This window comes from Choloepus didactylus, chromosome 12 (genome assembly GCF_015220235.1).
Source record: "Choloepus didactylus isolate mChoDid1 chromosome 12, mChoDid1.pri, whole genome shotgun sequence".
Taxonomy (NCBI): Eukaryota; Metazoa; Chordata; class Mammalia; order Pilosa; family Megalonychidae; genus Choloepus; species Choloepus didactylus.
Window position 1 is genome coordinate 93,230,192 of NC_051318.1, and position 22,141 is coordinate 93,252,332.

The 22,141-nt window shown below is 36.8% G+C and overlaps 1 protein-coding gene across 1 annotated transcript in view; it reads right to left on the reverse strand.

Moving 5' to 3' along the window:
• The window catches only part of LRRC63 (leucine rich repeat containing 63), a 54,409-nt gene that overhangs the window by 24,067 nt on the left and 8,201 nt on the right, over nucleotides 1-22,141 (reverse strand). Inside the window, exon 5 of the mRNA XM_037800206.1 lies at nucleotides 18,233-18,390. Coding sequence (XP_037656134.1) covers nucleotides 18,233-18,390 — 158 coding nt within the window. The remainder of the gene's footprint in view (nucleotides 1-18,232; nucleotides 18,391-22,141) is intronic.

Here is a 22,141-nt window from a genome sequence, read left to right on the forward strand (position 1 = left end):
ATATTTGTAAATATCTGTATATTAGGAGTAGACAAAAGCAGCTGCTTTTTCTCCTTGCTCCTTGTTGTAAAACATTTTTTCTCTTCTCTGCAGAACTAGTGGTATGCTAAATTATGTAGCAGAAATTTGTTTGCTACAGGCTCTAATCATTCCATTTAGTGTGCCCAGATCATAAGTACCTCAACATTGCCTTCTGCCTAGAGAACTCTTCCTCTGTCTATTCCCATGAATAATCTTCTCATTTCATTTAGCCACCTGCTTAAAGTCAGCTGTCTGCTCAGAAGTCATCGAACCAGAGAGGCCTTTCCTGACCAACCTATCAAAAAGAGCCACTGCTCAAGCCAGGGCTATGGCTCTTTGTCCCTTTCATTTGCTTTATTATTCTTCATAACTCTTACCAATGTCAGACATACTCTGTATGTGTGTGTGTGTATGACCTAACTCACCCCACTCAAGTATAAGCTCTGTGACATAGGCATTTTGTCTGGTTTGCTTGCTGATGCATAGTGGGATATACAAGTTACTCACGGTACTCAGTGGGCTCTTAATAAAGGTTAGCAGAATGAGTGACTATCTAGGACCTTCACTTTGCCCCATGGAACCCCAGGGACCTTCACCTTGGAAACACCGTAAGGCCTACCACCTCAGGTACCCTGGAGCCTCTCTCTTCCTGTATAACCATAAGACCTGTTTTCCATGGGTTATCATGAAAGGGATGTGAAGAATAAAGAGCACTGAGAATGTGGAAGCTTTCTCAGACTCTTGAATTTTACTGGCAACCTTTATAAATGCACTGAGTCTGTATTATACTAATTGGTATATTTTTGGTGTAAAAGTCATGTTCATATAAATCCTCTTTCTTTAATAATCCCCTAAGATGTCAGGATTTATGACTTTTAATTCTTTTATATTACCCTCAGAGTTCAGCATTATGCTCCTGGGTCAATTTTTTAAAAAAATGATACTAATGTCAGGAAATGAACCTTTTCTCTGATTCATTCAAAGCCGTATTCTCCTCCATTTAAAGCAAGGGTCAGCAAACTATGGCCTCCACCTGTTTTTGTAAATAAAGTTTTATTGGAGCACAGCCATGTTCAAATTTTTAGGTATTTTAAATTGCCCTCTACCACAGAGTTGAGTAGTTGTGACAGAAAATGTGTGGTCCTCAAGGCTGAAGATTTTACTATTTAGCCTTTTAAAGAAAAAGTTTGCCATCCTCTAATTTAAAGTAATTCACTTTAAGACCTTGTGCCAGTTTGAATGTATTATGTCCCCCCCAAATGCCGTTATCTTTGATGTAATCTTGTGTGGGCAGATGTTATCAGTGTTGATTAGATTTGCATGGAGATGCACCCCACCCAACTGTAGGTGATAACTCTGATGAAATACTTCCATGGAGGCATGGCCCCACCCATTGAGGGTGGGCCTTGATCAGTGGAGCCATATAAATGGGCTGACAAACAGAGGGAACTCAGTGCAGCTGTGAGGGACGTTTTGAAGAGGAGCTACAGCCAAGAGGGACACTTTGAAGAAAGCACAGGAGCTGCAGATCAGAGACAGTTTGAAGACGGCCATTGAAAGCAGACTCTTACTCTGGAGAAGCTAAGAGAGGACAAATACCCCAAGTGCAATTAAAAGTGACATTTTTGAGGAACTGCAGCCTAGAGAGGACTGTCCTGGGACAAAGCCATTTTGAAACTAGAACTCTGCAGCCAGATGCCAGCCACGTGCCTTACCAGCTAACAGAGGTTTTCCGGACACCATTGGCCATCTTCCAGTGAAGGTACCCGATTGCTGATGTGTTACCTTGGACACTTTATGGCCTTAAGACTGTAACTGTGTAACCAAATAAACCCCCTTTATAAAATCCAATCCATTTCTGGTGTTTTGCATTCCAGCAGCATTAGCAAACTAGAACAGACCCGATAATCTGAATAAAAAGGAATAAAACAATGGCAACAACAAGGACTTGGGGAATTACCAAGGACTTTGTGGGCTGGAATTCCAGAGAGAAGGGAATCCTAGGGTGATAAGCATGAGAGTTGGTGCTATTTTCCCCACACAGCATTTCCCTTTTCTAAAACTCTGGTTGAGAAGCTGAGTACTAGAGCTAATCTCATGGGGTTGGGGAGACAAAAATTGGAGTTCAGGGCTTGCCAAGGAGGAGGGCCTCAGACTATCTACCAGATGTATGAAAGCCTACCACCCTAATGGAAAAGGTGAACAGGAAAGCCCTTATAAAGACTGAAGCCCTGCTTTAAATCAGACTTTTCTCTGACTGGGTTAAGGTGAGCTTTCCCTAGCTTCTCTGTCTTCTAGAAGCAAAAATAACAATTTTCTGGAGGAAGATAACACGTTAATGGCCTCAGGTTATCTATACAACCCCTGTCACAGCAATAAAAATTAAAAAGGCATGCAAAAAGACAATAACTGAACAAAAACCAAGAGAAATGATAGATCATAGAAGCAACCCACAGAAAACTCAGATACTGGATTTAGTGATACACAGTTTTTTTTTTAAACTGTGATTAATATGCTCAAAAATTAAATGACAAGAGAAAGAATTTAAAGTAGAAAAATTAAAACTATTAAACAAAAAAATTTAAATTATAAAAAGAAAATAACCAAAATTAAGAACCTGGTAAAGGGTTTAACAGCAGATTAGACAAAGCTGAAGAGAGAATTATTGAACTAGTATTTAGATAAAGAAAGAAAATACTTGGAATAAAGCATGAGAATGAAAGGGATAGAAATTAAAGAAAAGAAAGTAGGAGACATATGGAACAAAATGAAAAGATCTAAGATAAATGTAACTGGAGCCCGCTTAGAAGAGGATACAAAAACGGGGGCAGGAACAATGTATGAAGAGATACTGCCAAAAATTTGCTAGAATTGATTAGATATAAAACCATAGGTTCAAGAAGGGCTATGAACTACAGGAGGATAAATGCAAAGAAAACTGCACCTAAACATATCAGAGCAAAACTGCTTAAAATCAAAGCCAAAGAGCAAATCTTAAATTCAAGCAAAACAAAATGCATCCACGTCAGCATGGCAGGATTGGCTTGGCACAATCAGTTAGAGCCTGAGTAGGATAAGGAAGACATTCATCCATGAGGACACTCCAGTGTATGGTGACAGAGTCCAAGCAGGGTGACAAGGGCATCAAAATTAGGGGAGTGGCTCAGATCTCAGGCAAGGAAAGGAGGGAGTACACATAGGTGAGGGGAGGACAGCAAAAGAAAGAATATTGATCATATATGGGTATTGATTACATAAGTAAATATATTAAATATAATGGAAACTAGATTTCTCACTGGTGGAGAATGGAGTAGGAATCATAACCAGGAAAAGGAATGCCCCCAGCAGTGTTAAATTAGAATTAAATGCATTAGTATGAAACCACAGTTGTTTTTTTTAATTTTTTTTTAATTTTGAAATAAATTCAAAGTTATAGAAACAGTTCCAAAAACCAATACTAACCCCATACACAGAATTCCATCATACCCTGACCCCCCTCCCCCAACAGCTCAATCCACCAACTTTAACATGCTGTCACATCGCTATTTCTTTCCCTCCCTCCCTCCCTATCTATCATCCATCATCTATGGCTCTGTCTTCTGAACATATGAGAGCTAGCTGCACACATCCTTGAACATACACTATAATTCACATATACACTTCCCATGAACAAGAACATTCTTTTATGCAATCCCATTAAGCGCAGCTATGAAGTACAAGAGATTCAACAATGATACAAAGCTTACATTCTATATTTCCTTTTCCTTACATCTCAACTGTGTCCCTTTGAGCCACCTGTCCTCCATCCTCCAATCCCATCCAAGTTCATCCTTGGCATTCAATTGTCATCTATTTAGATTGTCTTTTTTTTTTTTTTTTTCAGTTGCGGAAACATATATACAGCCTAAATCTTCCCATTCCACCCCCTCCCTAGCCTTCCATTAGTGGGATTAATCACATTTAGAATGTTGTAATGCTCTTTCCCACCATCCATTATTAGAAATTTCCCTTAACCTCAAACAGCAACCCTACACTCATTTCTTAACTCCCCATTGCCCCTTCCCCCATTTCTCTTAACCCATACTCTACTTTTCATCTCTATGGTTATATTCTCTGATAATTTCTTTGTGTTTACTGTGGAGCTTAAAATTAACCTCTTAAATTTATAACAATCTTGTTTTTCTTTGATACCACCTTCATTTCAAAAGGACACATAAACTATGTTCCTATATTCCTCCATTCCCCCACCTTTATATAGCTGTCTAAAATTACATATTTTACATTGAGTTCAAAACCACTGATTTGTCATTAGAGTTTGTGTATTTTATATCATGTAGGAAGTAAATAGTGGAGTTACAGTTCAAAAAATTATTGACTTCTATTTGTATTCCGCTGTGGTTGGAGAATGTGTTTTGAGTATATTCAATTTTTTTTTTTTTTTTTAATTTCTTGAGGCTTGTTTTATGTCCCAGCTTATGGTCCCTTCTGGAGAAAGATCCGTGATCACTAGAGAAAAATGAGTGTCCTGGTGATTTGGGATGTAAGGTACTATATATGTCTGTTAAAATTCTCTATATCTCTTTCTCTTTTCTTTGTTTCTCTGTTGGTAGGGCTCTCTTTAGTATCTGAAGCAGGGCAGGTCTTTCACTGGCAGAGTCTCTCAGCATTTGTTTGTCTGTGAAAAATTTAAGCTCTCCCTCAAATTTGAAGAAGAGTTTTGCTGGATAAAGTATTCTTGGTTGGAAATTTTTCTCTCTCAGAATTTTAAATATGTCATGCCACTGCCTTCTCGCCTCCATGGTGGCTGCTGAGTAGTCACTACTTAGTCTTATGTTGTTTCCTTTGTTTGTGGTGAATTGCTTTTCTCTTGCTGCTTTCAGAACTTGCTCTTTCTCTTCACTATTTTAGATTCTGATCAGAATATGTCTTGGAGTGGGTTTATTTGGATTTATTCTATTTGGAGTTCGCTGGGCATTTATACTTTGTGTATTTATATTGTGTAGCAGGTTTGGGAAGTTTTCCCCAACAATTTCTTTGAATACTCTTTCTAGACCTTTACCCTTCTCTTCCCCTTCTGGGACACCAATGAGTCTTAAGTTTGGACGTTTTATTTTATCTGTCATATCCCTGAGATCCATTTAGATTTTTTTCGATTTTTTTCTCCATTCTTTCTTTTGTTTTTTCATTTTCTGTTCTGTGGACTTCTAGGACATTGAGATGTTGTTCAGCTTCCTCTAGTCTTGTATTATGAGTATCCAGAGTCTTTTTAATTTGGCCAACAGTTTCTTTTATTTCCATAAGATCTTCTATTTTTTAATTTACTCTTGCAATGTCTTCTTTATGCTCTTCTAGAGTCTTCTTTATGTAGCTTATATCCTGGGCCATGGTCTTCTTGATGTCCTTTAAATCCTTTGCCATGTTTTCATTCCTTGATTTTAGTTCTTTGATTAATTTTGCCAGGTACTGTGTCTCTTCAGATATCGTGATTTGTGTGTTTGGAGTTGGATTCTCCATATCGTCTGGTTTTATCATATGCATTAAGAGTCTCTGTTGTTTTTGGCCTCTTGGCATTTGCTTTGCTTGATAGGGTTCTTTCAAGTTGTAAAAATAAATACCAATCTAATTTTTCAGAAACACAGTTTGGTGGCGTACACTTTCTCTAAGTAACCAGCAGATGGCATCTGTGAGTCACCTATACTCCTCAAGTCAGTTCTCCACCTTGTCCCCGCAGTGTGTGGGGAAATGATTCTTGTGGGGTTCTGCTGGAGAACTCAGTTTGGATGTGTTGCTGGAGCCATCCGCTCTGAATGTGGGGCGTGTGTATGGATGGCCAGGGAGGAAGGACAGTTTTAATATTCAAATCCCCCAGGTTCCTGGAGATTCAAGGCTGCCGCAAGAGTCTAAGCCTTCATTTCAGTTCAGCCCCAGACTCTCTCTCTCGCTGTCCCACAAACCACCAGACTTGGCATAGTGTCCCTGGGTTCTCCGAGCGGGTCCCACCTCCCAGCTGCGATCCTCCAGGGCCTCTGCCGAGAGAATGCCGTGCTACGTCATCAGTGTGCGCTGTCCCTCAAGGGAAGCCCTGGGCCACCAGGCCATGGAGGGGCACTTTCAGCCTGATGCAAACATGGCTGAACGGGGCGTCTCCACACCCCCCTCCTCACACAGTTCTTCCTTCCCAGCTCCAGGACAACTGGCGGGGCTCTGGGCTGTGGGCACGGCCCTGGGCAGGAGTTTATCCAGCCCTCCCGGGAGCGAGCTGCCAGCTGCGGGGTTTCTTTCTGGTTCCAGCTCTCCCCTCCATTTCCCCGGCCCCAAGGGTATCTGCAGCGGGTTATCTTCCAGGCCAGACACTGAGAGGCCGGCCCAGCCCCCTCTTGCTGTGTTTTACTGCGTGATTCCCACTGTCGCAACTGCAGCCACTCCTGGGTTTTTCCCTTTTTTTTTTTTTTTCAAAAGAGCCCGTCGTCTCCAAACGCCAAACCCTGGCTTCCCCAGACCGCCGCGTGGCTGTGGGTCTTCCAGCCAGCTTACTCACTCGTTTCAGAATGCAGACTGCCAGTATGAAACCACAGTTTTATATAGATAGATAGATAGATAGATAGATAGATAGATAGATAGATACAAGGGTAAAGCTATATCTGTTATCTCTCTGTGTGTGTTTGTGTGTGTTTGTGTATGTGTGTGCATATATCAACTAGCTTTGCCCACTGAAAGAATCTGGGATACCCAATAGCAAGGAGCACACCTAGTGCCAGATCTTGGCTTCACCACCAAAAATAACCAGAGGTCCTTGGAGAAATGGCAGATTCCAGGGCTGGGACAGGAAAAGTACAATATAAGCCTGGGAGAACAATGGAGATATGTTAAAAGGTACAGAAACCAACTTAAATGGGTTTCTAGTGAAATCTGGGGAAATCTGAGGATAAAAATAAATAATTATATAACAGATTGAACTCACTGACTAAAATAGTGATGCAAGTAAATAAATGAATAAATTGAAAGTTTGATGAGAAATAGGATGTTTGCAAAGGATAAAAGTTATCACAGTATACTTACTCAATACAAATGGGAAAAGAGTCATAGTGGAGAAGCCTTAAACAAGTAATCAAAGTGGACATCATCAGTAATGGGATAAACTGAAATTGTGCACCACCTGGTATGTATGATGAGAAAAACACTACATTGCTTTTGAGATATTTCTACCAAAGGTGCAAACCCAAACTAATGGGTATTCAACAAAATAGCTGGCTGGCAGTCTTCAAAAGTTTTAAAGTCTTGAAAGTGAAGGAAAGCAGGGAAACATACCAGCTTGAAAGAGACTAAAACAGCTAAATACAGCATGTGACCCCAGGGTGGATTCTTTTGTTGTAAATAACATTGTGATGGTTAGGTTCATGTGTCAACTTGGCCAGGTGATGGTGCCTAGTTTTTGGTCAGGCAAGCCTGGCCTAACCATTACTGCAAGGGCATTTGTGGCTGGTTAATAAATAAACCAGAAGGCTGGTTTATTAAATCATCAATTGATTGTATCTGTGGCTGATTATAACAATGAAGGGCATGTCTCCTGCAATCAGAGAATTCAGTCAGCTAGATTTAATCCAATCAGTTGAAGACTTTCAAAGGAGAAGAGAGAGAACTTGAATTCTTCAGCCAGCTAGCCAGCCTCTCCTGGGGAGTTCATCAAAGACATTATTAGAATTGCCAGCTCGCTGCCTGCCCTATGGAATTTGTATTCATGCACCCTGTCCTACAGAATTTGGACTCATGCATCCTGCCCTATGGAATTTGAATTCATGCATCCCCCCAGTTGCATGAGACACTTTTATAAAATCTCCTATTTATAGATATATCCTGTTGGTTCTGTTTCCCTAGAGAACCCTAACTAATACAAACATTGGTAGGTGCAAAATTGATGAGGATTGTACAACTAAGTGAAGATAATGTAAGAAGCTGACTGTTTAGCTTGGGGTAGAATATATATTAAGTGAAATTAAGAACCCACTGCTTAATAAGTCAGGCCCTCAACGTGAGGCTTAAACTTGTGAAACTTAAGGTTGTAAATGGTAGGCTGAGCCCTCCTATAATTATGCCTAAGAGGCACCTCCAGGGAATCTCTTTTGTTGCTCAGATGTAGGCTTTCTCTAAGCCCAACTCAGCAAATAAATTCATTAACCTTCCTCCCACAAGGGACATGACTCCAGGAATGAGCGTGGCCTTGGCAGCAAGGGATTGAAAATGCCTGCTTGGCCAAAGGAGGGGCAGGGGAGAGTAACAAACTGAGGTCATGTGGCTGAGAGATCCCAAATAGAGTTGAGGGTCTATCCAGGAGGTTTCTCTTACGCAAGCTCCAGCTAGACATCCCAAATGGCCACAGTATACCACGCCCTTGCCAAAAATAGTCCCCAAATACCTAAGTCCCTACATGAGATTCTATAAAAGATTCACTCACTAAGTTTTATCTCTCAGAAACTTAAATCTGCCAGAGTATTCCTATGCCAGACAAGTCCTCAAACCCAGAGGCAACACCTTCTTTAAGAACAATAATCAGACTCAGCCCCCTTCCCCACACTGTTGACACCCCCTTTCAATATGAACAAGTTAGGGTGCTCACTGCCTAGACACCCCTGAAGATGGAGAAAGAGATTAAGTGAGAGGAAGGGGTAGCAACAAACAAGATTTCACGAAGGTCTATAAATACTTAAACTTTATATATATACATGTATGGAAGGAGGTAAATGGCATGGTGGAACTGTAACCTATAACATCCTTTGAAATTTGCTCTATAGCTACTCATTGAATTGTACTTTAAAAGTCTTTACCTTTCTGTATATACCGTATATTGCATAATAAGGAAAGAACTGAAACTGTGGAACTGTAACCCATAACAATTTTTGAAATTACCTATATAACTGCTTGTTGAGCTGTACATCGAAAGTTAACACCTTTCTGTATGTATGTTATATTTTACAATAACGAAAATAGCTGAAGCTGTGGAACTGTGACCCATGATATTCTTTGACATTCACTCTCTAAGTGCTTGATAAATTGTACTTTGAAAGTTATCACTGTTTTGTATATATGTTAAAGTTCACAATAAAAAATGCATTTAAAAAAATCAGTAATGTACATATGGATATCAAGAAGTTAGAAAAAGAACAGCAAATGAAACCCCCCCCCCAAAGTAGGATATAAATAATAAAGACAAAATATTAACAAACTAAAAAACAGTAAATGGAATGAGTCAGCAATCAAAATTTGGTGATTTGAAAAGACTAAAAGAGATGTTATTAGAGTTTTTAATTTTAACCATTCTTATGGGTGTGCTGTGGTATCTCGTGGTTTTAGTTTGCATTTCCTTGATGAATAATGATGTTGAGTTTATTTTCTTGTGATTATTGCCCCTTGGTATGTCTTCCTTTGTGAAGGGTCTGTTCAAATTCTCTGTTCTTTTTTGTTTCTCTATTGGTACAATAGGTAGAATTCTAGATGGCTCCCATAACTTTGCCCCCTCATATTACTCCTCTATTGATTTTTAAAATATTGACTTTGTTTTTAACAACTATGCTAAATTTACTTAATTGTTCTAGAAGACTTTTTTCCAGCAGATTCCTTAAGATTTTCTTCATACATAATCATGTCTGCTAATAAAGACAGTTTTATGACTTCCTCACCAATTTTTATGCGTTTTTTTCTTATCTTATTTCAGTGGTGTACTGGTTTGTATATATTATGTCCCACAGAAAAAATCATGTTCTTTGATGCAATCTTGTGGGGGCAGACGTATTAGTGTTGATTAAATTGGAACCTTTGGATTAGGTTGTTTCCATGGAGATGTGACCTACCCAACTGTAGGTGATAAATTTGATTAGATAATTTCCATGGAGGCATGGCCCCGCCCAGTCAGCATTGGCCTTGATGAGTTTACTAGAGCCCTATATAAGAGCTCAGATAGAAGGAACTCACTGCTGCAGCTGAGGCAGACATTTTGAAGATGGCGACATTTTGAAGATGGCCATTGGAAGCTGATATTTTGGAGATTGCCATTTTGAAACGCAGCTTGGGAACAAGCAGACACCAGCCATGTGCCTTCCCAGCTAACAGAGGTTTTCCGGATTCCAGTGGCCTTTCTCCAGTGAAGGTACCCTATTGTTGATGCCTTACCTTGGATACTTAATTGCCTTTAGACTGTAACTTTGTAACCAAATAAATCGCCTTTATAAAAGCCAATCCATTTCTGGTATTTTGGGTAAAGGCAACATTAGAAAACCAGAACAAATGGCAAGGTCTCTGTTACAATGTAGAATAAAAATAAAAGGAAAAATATTTCTGCCTTGCTCCCAATCTTAGGGGGAAGGTTTTCAGTCTTTGCCCATAATGTATGATGTTGGCTGCAGATTTTTCATGGAAGGCTTTATTTGATTGAAGATATTTTTCTTTTAATTCTAGTTTACTTAGTGTGTTATAGTTTTGCTTTTTTTTTTTTTAAATTTATCTTAAATGGGTGTTGAATTTTCTCAAGTGCTTTTCCTGCATCTATTGAGAAGATGTCAAGACTAACCACTGATTTTCATATATAAAAACAACTTTCTACTTGGTCATAATATATTGTCCTTTTTAAAATACTTTTTTTAATATTGCCAAATTCAATTAGCTAATATTTTGTTCAGGATTTTCATGAAAGATATTGGTCTGTAATTTTCCTTTCCCAAACATCCTTCTCTGGTTTTGGCATGAATTATGCAGACATCAAAAAATAAGTTGCCAAGTGTTTTCTTCTCTATTTTTTAGAGTTTGTTTAATATTGGTATCGTGTCTTCCCTTAAATGTTTGATAGAATTCAAAACTGAAGATCAGTGTGCCTAGAGCTTTCTTGGTGTAAAGGCTCTTAATTAAAATTTCAATTTGAACTTTTACAGATACAGGACTATTCTGATTTTTATTCCTTCTTGTGTCCATATTGGCAAGTTGTATTTTTAAAGGAATCTTTCCATTTCATTTAGGTTGCATTTATTGGCAAATGTTGTTCTTTGTATCACCTACTTTTCTATTTAAATGTCTGTAAGAAATGCAGTGATTTTCCCCTTTTATTCTGAGTTTGGTTATTTGGGTTTTCACTATTTTTCCCTTAATCCATCTTATTATGGATATAGCAATTTTATTAATCTTTTTAAAAAACCATATTTTGACTTTGCTGACTTTCTATATTATTTGTCCATTTTATACTACACTGATTTCCACTCTTATCTGATTTCCAGTTTCCTACCTACTTGGGGTTATTTTTCCCTTCAAATCTGTTAATACTCACTTCATATATTTTGGGGCTCTGCTGTTAGGTGCATATATATTTATAATTTTTATTTCTTCTTAAATTGACCCCTTTATCAGTATACAATGTCCCCCATAACAATTTTTTTACTTAAAGCCTATTTTATCTGATATTAGTATAGCTACCCCAGCTCTCCTATGGTTACTATTTGCATGGTATATATATTTTCCATCTTTCCACTCTCAAACTACTTACATTTTTGAATTTAAGGTGCATCTCTTGTAAAATATATATATATATATATATATATATATATATATATATATATATATATATGTATGTATATAGTTGTGTCATGCTTTTTTATCCATTCTGCCAATCTCTGCCTCTTGATCAAAGAGATTAATCCATTTACATTTTTTGATGATGTATTTGATTTTATTTAAAATAGTTTCATTTTCAATTCATTTCTAAATTTTGATGGCAATATAAAATGGCATTTTAAAATAGGAGTATTTATGTACCACATGACTCTACTTCTGAAGTATGTTTATTTATCCAAGTGTGTGTTCATCCTTGCCATGATAATATATAATTCTAAGATAATAGTTAAGAATAATAATTTTATATTCTAAGTGATTGAGTTAATGTTCAAAGTTATTTTCTGTTTGATTCAAATATTTTTGTTTAGAACTGTGCAAACACAAAAACAAAACATGGCCAAAATATTGGATCTTCAGCAACGTTATTTCTTGCTTACAAATATGCAAGTTCTAATCTAAGGAATTTTTTTCACTTCATTTTACTTCTTACAAAATTCATCATTCAGTATAATACTAATGACACTTCACAATTCTGCATTGTCATCAGACATAATTTCAAAATAAGTCTTGCTCAAAATTCTTGACTCTTTGCTGAATTGAGTGCTAAAGGGTCCACATAAAATATTTTACTTAGTACTATGAATTTTCTGATGTGAAATCTAACTGAAGATTTTCCTAAATTGACTTTAGGATTGTTGATTCCTCAGCATAAGAATATTAATGCTAAGGAATGAGTGATCACTGAAGATATGCCTTCATTCATGATACCAATGCGTTTTATACCATGTGAATTCACACTTGCCCTACTGATTGCTGAATGAATAAATTATTTTCTGTGAGTTTTATACCATGTGAATTCACACTTGCCCTACTGTTGCTGAATGAATAAATTATTTTCTGTGATTTTTCATGAATAACATTATGTTTATCCTGTTTGGATTCATTGGGCTTCTTGAATGTACATATTCATGTCTTTCATTAAGTTTAGGAACTTCTCTACCATTATTTGTTGGAATATTCCTTCTTCCCCTTTCCCACTTTCGTCTCCTTTGGGACTCCAAAATGCACACAAGTTTGATGATGTCTCACAGATCTTTTAGGCTCTGTTTGCTTTTTAAAATTGTTTTTCTTTCTGTTCCTCAGTCTGAATCATTACAGTTATCTCATCTTTCAGATCACTGATTCTATCTTCTGACAACTCTGATCTGCAGTTGAAACCCTCTCAGAATTTTTTCATTTCAGTTGTTGTGGTCTTCATCTCCAGTAGAATGTTTGCTTCCTTTTTAAAATTTCTCTCTTTATTGACATTCTCATATTGTTCATTTTTTCCTTATATCCTTTAGTTCTTTCACTGTAGTTTTCCTGTATCTCCTTGAACATACCAGGGATCATCTTTTTTAAGTATTTGGTACGTCCAAAGTCTGCTTCTCTTCACTGATAGTTCCTGGATTTTTATCTTTCTCCTTTAGATAGGCCATCATTTCCTGTTTCTGTGTTTGTCTTGTAATCTTTTGTTGCACACTGTACATTTTAATATTTTAAAATATTAACTCTGGGGTTTAGTTCTGAGTTACCTGTTTCTTAAGTTTGTATCCAGCTGGTGATATGACAGAGATTTCCTTGTGTGCCAGGAGCTAACAAAAACAAATAAAAGCAAAAAGCACCTTTCACAGTCCTTGCAAATTGGCTCTGCTTTTGCGGTTATCTCCTTTAGAGTTTAGCCCTCCTATGAGGATTAGCCGAAGGCAAATGCAAAATGCGGGGTCCTCTCTTTCTTAACTGTGCTTGTATGGAGCCTTCTTTTTGTCCTAGGCTCGAGCTTTCTCCTAACATTAGGAATTTTCCATTTAAAGGAATTTGAATGTCCCCTCTACTCTCTATGATATAGACCTTCTCCCTTTCCTGAGTGCTTTATTGTATGACTTAATATAGGTAATTCTTTGTCCCAGACCTCTTTGAGTTGTGTTTTTTAGGCTGCTTAAACTGTCAGCAGGCTGCTTCTGCCTGCAGGGCAAGTTCTGGAAGGGCCACCTGGAGGTAAGTTTCCTCATTCAGTCTTTCAAGCTCCCATCTGATAGACTGGCACCAACATGTAGGCACTCCAGTATGCACATGGGGGTTACTCTGTTCCCTCTGGAACAGGACCATGGGCCCACACTTTGCTGGGGAAGGTTTGAAGGAGGGACCAACAAGGATGCCATGAGCTTTGTCCACCATTTTTAAGCCACACTTTCTTGATTTGGCACTCACCAGTTACTGAAATCCTCTCCTTCAATGCCTTTTAATAAAACTTTTTATTGGGTATAGCATGAAGTGCATGAAACATATGTGAATAGCTTGTTGAATTTTCACAAACTGAACACACTTGTGTAACCAGTCTGAAATCCAAGAAATAGAGCATTACCATCACCCTAAAAGTCCCCTCTCCTGCCCCTTTCACATCATCACCCATTTTCACTGAATTTTGTTCAAAGTCTGTTGTAAATAAGACTATTTCGGAAAAAAATACATTTCTCAAGACAATACATCAGTAACATGATTTTGGAGAAATACAGATACATGTACTGAAAATAATTATTTTGTTACTTTAAGTTCATAATCAATTTAAAGAAGTTTTTTAAAAATAATTTTGCTTAAAGATACATAGATAATATTTTATATTTAGAAAGAACTTCATTTTCCAAAAAATTTTGAATAGAATCATTTTTATATTTTCACCAATGAAAACCAATCTGATGGTCAATAAATATTTCAAAAACTAATATTTTGAACAAAACAGGTGGTGTTAAGGATGTGGAGAAATTGGAACCCTCATACATTATTGGTGGGAATGTAAAAATGGTTCAGCCACTGTGAAAAACTGTTTGGCAATTCCCCAAAAATTAAACATAGAATTATGATATGACCCAGCAATTCTATTTCTAGGTAAATATTCAGAAGAATTGAAAACAGGTATTCATACAAATACTTGTACACAAATGTTCGTAGCAGCACTAGTTACCATAGCCAAAAGGTGGAAACAACCTAAATGTCCATCCATGGGTGAATGGATAAACAAAATATCCATACTACAGAACATTATTCAGCCACAAGAAGAAATGCAGTACTGACATGCTACAACATGGATGAATCTGCAAAACATTATGCTAAGTGAAAGACACAAAAGGTCATATGTTATAAGATTCCATTTATAAGAAATATTCAGAATACGTAAATCCGTAGAGAAAGACAGCAGATTCGTGGTTGCCAGGGGCTGGGGGTGGGGGAGGGGAGTGGTGGATAACTAGTGTCTGCTTAATGGATACAGGGTTTCCTTTGTGGTGATAAAAGTGTCTTAGAACTAGATATGGATGGTGGTTGCACATCATTGTGAATGTACTAATGCCACTGAATTGTACATTTAAAAATGGTTAATTTTAAATTATGTGAGTTTCACCCGAGTAAATTATTGTTAAAATACATAATAGTTTACTTATTTCACTGCCTTCTGAATTTTCAAAGTTTCCTGACTTGGACAATAAATTATATCATCATTACAAGTAACATGATGTTTTTGCCTTGAGGTTCAAATAATTTTTTCTTTTTTAAAAGTCCAGTAGTTTTATTAGAATATGCTTCAGTGTTGATCATTCTGGATCAACTTTCTTGGGCAAATGTTGAGCTTTTTGAATTTCAAACATGTTTCCTTGAATTGTAGCTTATATTTGTTTTGCTCCATTTCTTTAGAAATTACTATTATAAATCTGTTGAGTCTTCTTTTCCTGTCTTATGCAAACAACACTTCCTTCTGCATCCTTTTTATCACTTTATTTCTGTTAATTTTTTTCCTGCTTGCTATTACTTATTTCTCTTGCTTTTTCTCTGTGATGTTTCTTTTTGTGGTTCCTTCTAATTTAAATTTCATTTCTCAGTTTGTTTGTTTTTTTCTAAGTCTTTCCAGAGCTCTATCAGGTATTTCTTTTTAATCTTCTATTATCAGTTCATATAAATTGAGTTTTTCCCTTTGTGATTTATGCTGCATTCTTTCACAGCTTTTATCACTTTCTAAATTTCTTTTTAGCTCATTTTGAAATACTGTGTTCCAATTATATTATGCCTTACAGCTATATTTCTTATGGCCATAATTCTGTAGATCCCTTGTTTGTTAGTATATTATTCAGATCTTTACCCTCTTTTGTCCTAAAATATTTTTGCTGGTGATTTGACTACAGGTTTTTCTGTTGCTCGTGTTTAAATAAGATGGCTCTTCTTGTACTTTCAGGGGGATATTTTTTCACATAGAGTAACTTCCTATCTTCATGGCTCTCAAGGTCCCTGCTCTGGTAGAAGCAGCATTCGAAAAGAGGAATAAGGCTTCTCTGCGAAGCTTCCTCGACAGTACTTTCTGAGATCTGGTGCTCTGATTCTCCCACCCGTCGTCCACCATCACCACTCACATTTCTTTTATCTCGATAGCTCCTGGCCTGCTCAATTTGGATTCTGTTCCCAGTGGTTTTCCTCTGTGTGAACTTCTGTGTTTCTGGAACAGTTTTTGTTGATTATTTCTGAAAGCCTTGAGAACTTCAGTTGTCCTAGTGCCCTCACCAGCACATTGGAGCCTATGAAGGTGTTTTTCTCAATTTCAGGGGTTATTCTCAGATCTGCTTGCTGAGCTTTCCATTCTGAGTAGGGACTTTTCCCTTATGGATGAGTAGTTTGCACTTTCTAGCCCAGTTCTTAAATCCATCAAAAATCCCAATTTCCTTTCCTGCCCTGTCTCTTGCAAAGCTGCTGATCCTGTGAAGTCGTGCTGCTGCTGGAGGGTTGGTCCCATTTTATCATATTCTGAAGTTTAGAGGATACATTTTATCAAGTTTTGTTGAAGATTTTTTGTTTGTTTGCTTTTCTTTTGCATCTGGTTGTTCTGAAAGTGTCTGTAATATCATTTAGGGAGATTCAAAAAATATCACCACCACTATTTGCCCCCCTGATAACTCACAAATATTCTTTTCAAAAATAATATATGTCCCCTGTCTCTTCTATTAGTAACCCACTTTGCTGATGATTCAGAATGTATTCTCCTATTTGTATATGGTTTAAGCAGTTTATTATATCCTCCCTCTGCTGATTCTTTGCAGAGATCACGTTCACCCTTACCTCAGTAAGCAATAAACTCAACTTTTTCTTATAATAAAAAATCAAGACAAGAGTCACCATCTTTTTATCTGGTGTGTTATGGTGATATATGTGTAACTATATTGTAAAGTTGGAGGAGTGCAGGCGAGTATACGTTTATTAGAGATGTGAATTAACGTGTGCCATTCATGATAATGTCAATATACAGTGTTTAGGGGATTATGGAAGGCATATGATGCAAAAAAAAAAATGTAGCATAATTGATTAAGCCATTTATTTGATTTGTGTGGTTTTCTACATCTTTTATTTCACCATAAGATATTTTTTAAAAAATGAAGTGATTCATGATAACTAAATATGTGATCCCTGACTGGTAAGAAAAAAAAAATCACTTTTAAAAAATTGGGACAATTGACAAAACTGGAATAAAGGCAGTAAATTTGATAGTTGTATTTTGATTATGTAAGAGAATAGCCTGTCTACAGCTTTTTCCTAAATGGGTTTTGAGGGGGGGGGGGGGGATATAAAATAAATGTGACAAAATATTTAAAATTACAGAATCTAGTAAAGAGAATATGGAAGTTTTTTGTGGTATTTTTGCTATTTTTCTTATGAGTTTGAAATTTTTTCAAAATTAAAAGTTTACAAAAGAAAGGCCATAGATTTTAAGATGAAAGAGTTCTGGTTTTAAATCCAAGCTCTGCCATTGTACTTGCTGTGTGATCTTGGGCAAGTTAGTTTCATCAAGCCTCAATGTTCTGACATCTTAAAATGAAGACTATAATACCTCCTTTGCAGAACTGTAAATTTAGTAGTAACATTTGCTCTACACATAGTAGGTATTTAATAAATGGTAACTGTTACTATTGCTATTCATCAGAGTGGGCTTTTCAGCCAACAGCCAGCCTAGTTGCTAGAGTTGTCACAAGGGTAAAAGATTACTGATAACTGAAAATTATGATAACTGGGAACCCTACATCTCTTATCATGCTAGGTAATGTATAAAGTATTGTAATTGCTTATTTTATTATTATTAGAAGACTTGCAGGTTTACAGAAAAATCATGCATAAAATACAGAGTTCCCATATACCACCTTATTATTAACACCTTGCATTACTGTGATACATTTGTTACAACTGATGAAAGAACATTTTTATAACTGTACTAATGACTATAGTCCATGGTTTACACTAGTGTTCACTGTTTGTGTTGTGCTGTCCTATGGTTTTCTTTTTTAAATTTTTCTTCTGGTAAAATATATACAACCTGAAAATGTCCCCTTTTAACTGCATTCAAATACATCTTTATAAACTATGCTGGCAGACTGAAGGCAAACTAGAATAGAAAGGTTTAAAAATGAAATTTGAACATGTCTCTGGGAAATATCAATTCTAATTGGAGAGACCCCTTCAATATCATAGAAACTGAACACACATTGGGAAATGTAAAGCAAAAAATGATTGGTAATACAGCAAGGCACTGTCATTAAAATACCCAACATACCTTAAGATTAAGTGCATTTCTTCCATATATTTGACAGTTTATTATGGCCATTTTGGTTATGGCCATAATTGCTTCATATTGTGTTACCTCAATAGTCTTATAACTGTCTCCATATATACCTTCTGCCAGTGACTCATTTCTTTTAGTTTTAATGGAATCTAGATAAACAAAACAAAACACAAAACTTAAATGTGGCTTCACTTAGAGTAAAAGTTAGAAGGCATTTATGCTACGATCCAGTGGGGCACCAGGAACAGGCTAGCCTAACACGTCCCCTGGAGGGGACTCCCCAGAGCCTTCCCCACCCAATCTCCATTGGCCCTGTTTTTCAATACGGTTTTTAAATGCTACATAATACAATTCTCTCTCATAAAGAAAATGATATACTCACTGGTTTTTATATGATAATTTATAGTCCGACAATCTCAGTCTTTTTGTACCTTATGTAAAAATATTTTAACATATTTTACCATGAACTACACATAACCAATTGCTTGGTTAACTAAACTAATATAGGACATCCTGTAAGTATAAGACAGATAGAAATCACCTCCTAAGGGGCAGCCTCACGTTTTCCCCAGTATAGCCTTGATGCATATGTAGTTCACGTCTCCCTTCAGTTTGCAGATCCCACACAGGTGGGGAAAAAAAAAAAAAGCTCAGGAATTAGTAAGCAGAAACCATCTAAATTTATTTTACCATGAGTTGTGGGTTTCACCTTCCATCCAACATGGCCTGTCTATGGCAGGATAACATTTTGAAATTCTAGGCAATATGGTTTACATTCATACATTCACAGCCATTCTTGCAGCACTGCTTACAGTGACATATTACATTCTCAGAAATTCTTATGCATTGCTTCAGTGAGAAGCAGCTCAGAACAAAGAAGACAAAATTCAAACTTAATTGCATCTATTGATACCCACTGCAGATCAATAGATGCTAAAATTAACCATCGGATAGGGAAAATATATGATATGTGGATTCCTTACCCCAGGAGATGTAATGGAGTGAGAAGGAAAGGAGTGTGAGTTAAGTAGTTGGTTTGGGAGCAGGTCATGATAGAGGTAGAGAGGTGGTTGGAAATTCCTTGATAGCCTTAAGGATCTGACGCTCCTTAAACTCATCTGGAATTTATCAAGGAGGGAACAACCGGAGTAATATAAACTCAATAAAGCAGAAATGGCAACATGGCTTGCTTAGGCCCATGAAGTGGAGAAGACCTATAAGTTAATTCATGTCACAGAGGAAGATACAGAAATACTGGGAGGAATCGTGGACTCAGGAAGTCCTAGGGTTGGAGCATTCTGCTGCATATAATCTCTTGTTAAACCCATCTACTGAATTACTAATCTCAATTATATTATTTTTCAGTTCTAGAATCTTAACCGATTCTTATTTAAAAAGAAACAAACACATAGATTCCAGGTCTCTAGAGAGTTTTTCCAACTCTTTTTTATTTTTCTTGAACATAATAATTATTTTTAAATTCCTGTCTGAAAAACTCCAATATCTGAATCAACTGTGGGGCTGTTTCTATTGTTTATTTCTTTCCACTGTTTTTCAGACATTTTATCCTGTCTTTCATGATGCCTTGTGATTTTTTATTTGGTGCTGGACATTGCAGATGAAAAATTTTAAAGGGTCTGGATAATGCTGTCTCCATCTATCAAGTGTTAGGTTTTCTTCTATTAGGCAGAAAGAGTCTATCAAAGATTAGTTTTGTACTTTGTTAGGTCTGGTCTATTTTAGTTTTGTCCTTCCTAGGACATGGCCTTATTCACGCTGGGTCCTCTGGGTCTTTAACCGAAAGCCCAATGTGTTCACCAAGGCCCCTCCAGTTTTTATAGCACTAAAATGCATACACTAGAAAAGAGGAAAAATTGCAAATCAGTAACATAAGCTTCATCTCAAAAATGTAGAAAAAGAAGAGCAAACTAGGGTGAACTTAAATGTTTGGAAATGGACAGAGGTGATGGTAGCATGTTATTGCGATAATAATTAACAGTACTGAATGGTGTATGAATGTGGTAGAAAGGGAAAAGTTTAGAGTCATGTATGTCAACAGAAGGAAGTTTGGAGGTTAAAACATGGGAATGTATAACAGTGATCCTTGTGGTGGACGATGACTGTGATTAACTATAAAAATATGAAAAAGTTCTTTCATGAACTAGAAAAAATGTACAACACTATTACAAGGAGTTAATAGAGAGGAATATGGGAAAATATTACTGCAAACTATGGACTGTAGTTAACAGTAATATTTTAATAGTCTTTCATCAACAGTAACAAATGTACTATACCAATACTATGGGTCAATAATATGGGGGGGATAGGGGGTATGGGAGGATTTGGGTTTTCTTTTTTATTTTTATTTATTCTCTGAAGTAATGAAGATGTTCTAAATATGATCATGGGGCTGTATGCACAACTATGTGATGATACTGTGAACCAGTGATTGTATATTTCAGATGGTTTCTATGCTGTGTGAATATATCTCAAAAAAACTGCATTAAAACAAAACAAAACAAAACAAACAAAAAATAAACCCAAAGCAAGTAGAAGTAAGAAAACAATAAATATAAGAACAGAAAACAATGAAATGAAAAACAGAATAACAATAGAGAAAATCAACAAAACAAAGAGCTTATCCTTATTCATACACCTTCAGATTAGGATCATATTATCCTTTGAAAACTGTGGCCATAATACTTAGGGGCTATGAGCTTTCCAGGGCCTGGGAAAATCTTTGGAACTTGAAAAATTTTCCTGAATCAAAACTATGAAAATACAACTAGAAAATAAAAATTAATAAATGTTAAATTAAATTTCAATAAAATGTGACAGTATATCAACTTCCTGAATTGTTAAATTTAGTTTATGTAAAATATGCATTATTTTTGTAAATTGGTGCAGTTGATTTTCTTTCCTCAGAAGAATTCCGAGGTATACCGAAAAATTAGTCAATAAAATCGTACTAAATTCAATCAGCTATGTTGAGTTAAAGTATTTCAAAAATGAAATTATAAACTACATTTTAAATGCACAGAAGGAAAACTTATTTTGTTTGAAAAACAAGTGCATTTTAACATATTTAAGAAGATACGTATGTGTTATGTGCACATGTGTACGCTTGTTCCAAAAGAAAGCCAAAGGTGTGGTTGTTCCAGTTTGCTATTGCTGCCAGAATGCAAAACACCAGAGATGGATTGGCTTTTATAAAAGGGGGTTTATTTGGTTACACAATTACAGTCTTAAGGCCGTAAAGTGTCCAAGGTAACACATCAGTAATCGGGTACCTTCACTGGAGGATGGCCAAAGGTGTCTGGAAAACCTCTGTTAGCTGGGAAGGCACCTGGCTGGCGTCTGCTCCAAAGTTCTGGTTTCAAAATGCCTTTCTCCCAGGTCGTTCCTCTCTAGGCTGCAGTTCCTCAAAAATGTCACTCTTAGTTGCTCTTGGGGTGTTTACCCTCTCTTAGCTTCTCCGGAGCAAGAGTCTGCTTTCAACGGCCGTCTTCAAACTGTCTTTCATCTGCAGCTGCGGTGTTTTCTTCAAAGTGTCCCTCTCGGCTGTAGCTTCTCTTCAAAACATCACTCACAGCTGCACTGAGTTCCTTCTGCTTGTTAGCTTATTTATATGGCTTCACTGATCAAGGCCCACCCTGAATGGGTGGGGCCACTCCTCCATAGAAATTATCTCATCAGAGTTATCATTTACAGTTGGGTGGGGTGCTTTTCCATGCAAACAACCTAATCCAAACGTTCCAACTTAATCCCCACTAATATATCTGCCCCACAAGATTGCATCAAAGAATATGGCTTTTTCTGGGGGATGTAATACATTCAAACCGGCACAGTGGTCTTAAAATTCCTTGACTGAACACCTATGATACCCAGCTTTGCACTCTT